Source organism: Otolemur garnettii, unplaced genomic scaffold (genome assembly GCF_000181295.1).
Source record: "Otolemur garnettii isolate 467f Iridium unplaced genomic scaffold, OtoGar3 scaffold00305, whole genome shotgun sequence".
Taxonomy (NCBI): Eukaryota; Metazoa; Chordata; class Mammalia; order Primates; family Galagidae; genus Otolemur; species Otolemur garnettii.
In genome coordinates this window covers 274,948-276,763 of record NW_003852700.1, presented here as the reverse complement: position 1 = coordinate 276,763, position 1,816 = coordinate 274,948, and the positions used below count along the sequence as shown (strand labels likewise).

The 1,816-nt window shown below is 42.3% G+C and overlaps 1 protein-coding gene across 1 annotated transcript in view; it reads right to left on the bottom strand.

Moving 5' to 3' along the window:
• Positions 1-548, bottom strand: part of LOC111722664 (protein ZNF738-like) — a 103,726-nt gene extending 103,178 nt beyond the window's left edge. Inside the window, exon 1 of the mRNA XM_023509004.1 lies at positions 407-548. Within this exon, the coding sequence (XP_023364772.1) occupies positions 407-409 (3 nt within the window). The 5' untranslated portion in view covers positions 410-548. The remainder of the gene's footprint in view (positions 1-406) is intronic.
• Between the last annotated feature and the right edge of the window lie 1,268 nt (positions 549-1,816).

The window sequence follows — 1,816 nt, the reverse complement described above, 5'->3', positions numbered from 1 at the left end:
TCTGACTTCAACATGTTACCCCTCTTTATGCCCCTCCTAAGAACAGGCTGACTTCAGGGTGAAACATTTTCTGATATAGCAGATTATTTTTCCACCCTCCATTCTGCCCTCTTCTCCCACTTTTTTTTCAAAACTAGTTTGTTCCTCTCTACGAAAGAAAGCCCTCCTTTGTGATGCGTGCAGATATTATACTTGGTGTTTTTACAAAGTAGTATTTCCTACAATACAGAAGAGCCTACCGAAACCCAACCTTTGCCCAGAGAAGTCTGAGCACCAAGAGGTGCCAGTGACAAACTCTGGTCTTTAGATTCCCTAACTAAAGCGAAATAGCGCGGTCCCGCCACAGCCACTTCCCTCTCCAACCAGAGCCCTCCCGCTCTCATTACACGCGATCCCATATGCGCACCATTTCTCAGCTTCCGGATGTCCCAGTGTCCTCGCTACAAATGTCCCAGTACCTGCAAGTCACAGAAGGGCAGAGGCTGCAGCAGAGACACCTAGGTCCTCCTGAAAATGCAACAGGGAAGACAGAACTTAGCTCCGGGTTCAGCACAAGAGACCAAAACCACGCCAGTTCCGGAAGCTGCCTCCTTCTTTCTGGCTGTGCATTTTGGTTGGACGGTTTCTACTGGAGCATCCCTGATTGGATAGGGCCTCAGGCCCCACCCCTCTGGTCCTGATTGACAGGGAATACGACCAGACAGGAGGCTGAACGTGGCCGGCCGGACTGCTAACAGTGTCTAGGCTGGAGCTCTGCATACCTGCTCTGGGACTCTGTACTCCTTGGGCAACATTTGTATTTAACATGGAATATAAATTATATCCTTTCTATACATTTTATTTATATAGACGTATGTATACATACATATGTGTACTCTCATACGCGCGCATACATACACTGCAAATATGTTTTTCACAAATGGAAACAACTTATTAACAATTATTTCAAAGGTTTTTTTTTTTTTTAATTTTCTTGTAATCTTGTCTTTTCAGACGGCAGCTTAAGCTTTGAAAAGAGATGCAGTCTTCCAAGAAAGCAATGTCCAATACAAATAAAATGTGAACCACCTGTGTCATTTCAAATTTTAAAGTAGCCACAAAAAAGAAAAGAAGTAGGTAAAATTAATTGTAACTTTTTTTTTTTTTTTGAGACAGAGTCTTACTATGTCGCCCTAGGTAAAATGCCCCGGCGTCACAACTCACAGCAACCTCAGACACTTGGGCTTAAGCGAGTGTCTTGCCTCAGCCTCCCTAGTAGCTGGGACTATAGGCACCTGCCACAATGCCTGCTAATTTTTTGTTGTGGTTGTCATGGTTGTTTAGCAGGCCCCAGCCGGGTTCGAACCCACCAGCTCGGGTGTGTGTGACTGGCACCCTAACCTCTGAGTTACAGCCGCCAACTTATGTAATTATTTATTTAATTCAATCTATCCAAAATACTATTGTTTTGGTATTTGATGAATAAAAAGATACTATTGAATTACTTTTTTGGTTCTGTGTTTTGAGGAATTGATGGCCAATGTACTCTTAACCACATAACAAATAACTCTTAGTTTGATGAAAAAGAGATGATAATGTGTAATAGAGGACAGGAAGGAAACAAAATGTTGGAAAAAAGGTGACATTTCATTTAAAGGAGAAACGACATTTTATTTTATTTACAGGAGAATATGCAAACAATGTTTAATAATGATTTTGACAAGGCACCAAGCCTTCAGGTGATGGTGGCCAATCCTGCTACACCAAATTCCTGGAATTGTGGCAATGAAACTGTGTACATTGGTCACTTTGGGTAAGCTGGTCTACACATGACTAT